Source organism: Musa acuminata, chromosome BXJ1-8 (genome assembly GCF_036884655.1).
Source record: "Musa acuminata AAA Group cultivar baxijiao chromosome BXJ1-8, Cavendish_Baxijiao_AAA, whole genome shotgun sequence".
Classification (NCBI taxonomy): domain Eukaryota; kingdom Viridiplantae; phylum Streptophyta; class Magnoliopsida; order Zingiberales; family Musaceae; genus Musa; species Musa acuminata.
The window spans coordinates 34,604,902-34,607,852 of NC_088334.1; the positions used below are offsets into that span (position 1 = coordinate 34,604,902).

Sequence of the window (2,951 nt, forward strand, 5' to 3'; positions counted from 1 at the left end):
AGCTTTGAAAAAAAATCAATTCAAAGTTATTCTATTATAAGCATATGGTTTGCACAACATATGAAGCTCAATTTTGGTTAGCTTATGTTATGATTTTTTATGAATAAAAAGAATTATTTATTATGTATTTGGAGTAAATATTGATTGAAAAATAATTTAAAAGTTTTGATAAGAAGATATATATTCTTGTATCAGTTTTGTTGGTTCGTGAGTTGTCAATGCTTACTGAGCTATTGTTTGCTCATGCTCCTGTTACTTAAATTTTTTGATATCGAGGAACAAGTCATATGTGAACCATTGAGTTATAGATAAATTCATTGAATATGTTGTAGATATATGAAATAAGTGATAAAGTTTTATTAAGTGCGTAAATTTGGGATGATAAATGATTTGTACAGTTGGCCTCACTATTCTCGTAAGAAAGCTTCTATGGATTGCGGCGTTGTATCGCTTCTGGTTTTCCGCTGGGGGCATTACATTGATATCATGAACAGAGAAGCATGCAGGATGCGGAGATGACGAGAGAAAAGAAATTGCAAAGTACTTGCATTAGATGCTTCGAGAACAATTACAAAGATAGACACAAAGTAGAAACAAAAAACAAAGTATCCTTTTAGTTCACTCTTCATTTTTTTATTTATATCAATATAAGACTCTACTTTTAGTTCTCTCCTCATCTTTCACACAACACTATTCTTTTATTTATTTATTTATTTTTATCTTATACATGTGAATATTTTTTTACAAAGAGCTCCTTAGACCACCAACAGGACCAGTTGATCGACCACTTTCAGATCCAGTATCAGTTTTATCTCAATAGTTTCTCGAGTTGCCAGCTCTGCCTCCAAAATGGCTTCTGTTCCCGTGCTGTCTTGCTCCTGCACTCAGGTGCCCATCCCCTCTAACAGGTGGAAATCTTCCTCTGTTATCATTAACTGCAGAACAGAAAGCGTGAGCACAAAACCCTGGATGACAATGGTTTATTTGATTTCTTGCGGTGATATTATGCTGAAATATAAACAGGTAAATCTCATTTGTAAATTGGTGAATTATCATCCTCTGAAGTGATACAAGGGCAACTTGTATCATCATAATGTAACAGTTACCTCCTGAACCAAATATTTTCTTTTGCTCGATGTAGACTTGACGGCCAGATATAATTATGGGAGAAGCCTGAAATATGAACACAATATCAGGGAATCAAAGTAGCAAGTGGCAATACGTAAGCACAGTATACGAGATTAACCTTTATCGCATTTCGGGCGGAATCGGCCATCTCGAACTCGACGAAGCCATAACAAGAAGGACGTTCCTGGCACTAAAAGTGCACTCTTACATCATCAAATATGAAGAACGATAAGAGTGTTCAGAAAGCTACAGAAGATGATAGGAGAGACGAACCTTAGTGGTTCTGACTTGGATGCCACCAGGCTTGATAGGACCAAACCTCTTGAAGTGCTCCTCGAGATGAGCCGGTGTTGCACCGAAGGGTATGTTTTTAATGCACACTGATGTGTTGTTTCCAGCAGCACCAGAAGTGGAGATCGGCGTATCAGATGTTGGCGTAGGGACTGCTTTAGATGCCGCTGCAGCTGATTCCTTCACAGCGCCACCTTTCTTAGGTTTCATCTGCGTCCATCATGACATTTGTTGATTTCGAATATGAATCCTTTTAACACAGAGGAAAAGACTTCGCATCAAATCGAGATTAAGCACTTACTACTTCAGCATATGTCCTTTTGTACATCTGTTGAACAAGAGTTGTATCAACCCGACAGCCATCAGAAGCTACATCAAGCACCTCATTGCTCGATTCTCTCTCTGGCACAGTCGAGCTCTCGCCATTGTTCACGGAATCACATATCTCATTGCCCGGTTCTTTCTCTTGGACAGTCCAGCTCTCGCCATTGCTCATAGAATCACAGACTTCATATGCTGTAGCAATCACATCATCGATGGGCAATGGCACAGTTTCTTCTCGATCTATAGAACAAGCGGAAAAAGATTAAATGGGGCCAACAAAAAGAACGATACACTTCAGGTGCTGAGCCACACGAAGGGAAACGTACCAATGGCAGAGCCCTGGCCGTCGATATCTCCCGCATACCGTAGTATGTCATTGAGCACAAAGTATCCCGTCTCCTGGGGAGCAAGGAAGAAGACCTGGAAGAAGCCCCTCTGGACATCGTCCTCCCTGATGAGACGCCCTGTCACGTGGACCAACACCCCACCATTGTGCGAGTCCTGGCTGTCCACCTTCCTTATCTCTGGTACGCCCAATCTGGTGGCCATTATCTTCTCCTTGATTCCCTATTTTCCATCAATTTAGCAAATTAAAGATCTCGTTTTTCTCAAAATGAAAACAATTTTTTTCCTTCCTACCAATCTGCATCAGAATCGTTTTCCCCTCTTTTATACTGAGATTTCGAGTACTCACATCGATGGTGGTGACCGATGTCACGTCGCCACGGTCATCAGGACGGCCAAGCTTGCTGCTTTCCTTGTAGAACTGGTGAACCATCTCCGGATGATGCCGAAGGACATAATAGTATTGCTCAATGAATGCTTTCCCGACCTAAACGCACAGATTTGACATCGTAAGCCAGGAAACACACAACTAGTTTCTCCAATCGAAAGCAGTACAACGCCGAAGAAAGAGAGACTCCTCACCACTTCGGCAGAAGGTTGTCGGTTCGCCATCTCAACACAGGAAAACTACCTTTCAAAAGAGAGAACCGATGGAGATGGACTCCGGGGTTTGACAGGCGATGCTGAAGGTGAGAAGGCGAGGAAGGGCAGGGAGCAAGAGAGGAGTGTGGCAGCGAATTGTTTGCCATTGCAGGGAGGCATGAAGCCCTCTTTATAGACCTCGGGTGTGTGGGTGTGCGGGATGTCCTCTTTTCGTAGTCTCATCCGGATTCGAATTCGGATTGGGATTCGGATTCGGATAT

At 41.9% G+C, this 2,951-nt stretch overlaps 1 protein-coding gene across 1 annotated transcript; it reads right to left on the reverse strand.

The window, feature by feature from the left end:
• Positions 1-813: 813 nt before the first annotated feature.
• On the reverse strand, positions 814-2,700 carry LOC135680326 (nuclear transport factor 2-like). Its single transcript, XM_065194205.1, has 8 exons — positions 2,671-2,700; positions 2,438-2,575; positions 2,070-2,310; positions 1,721-1,983; positions 1,402-1,629; positions 1,247-1,318; positions 1,107-1,173; positions 814-935 (listed from the first exon to the last, which is right to left on the reverse strand). Exons 1-8 carry the CDS (start codon positions 2,698-2,700, stop codon positions 814-816), a joined length of 1,161 nt encoding a protein of 386 aa, XP_065050277.1.
• Between the last annotated feature and the right edge of the window lie 251 nt (positions 2,701-2,951).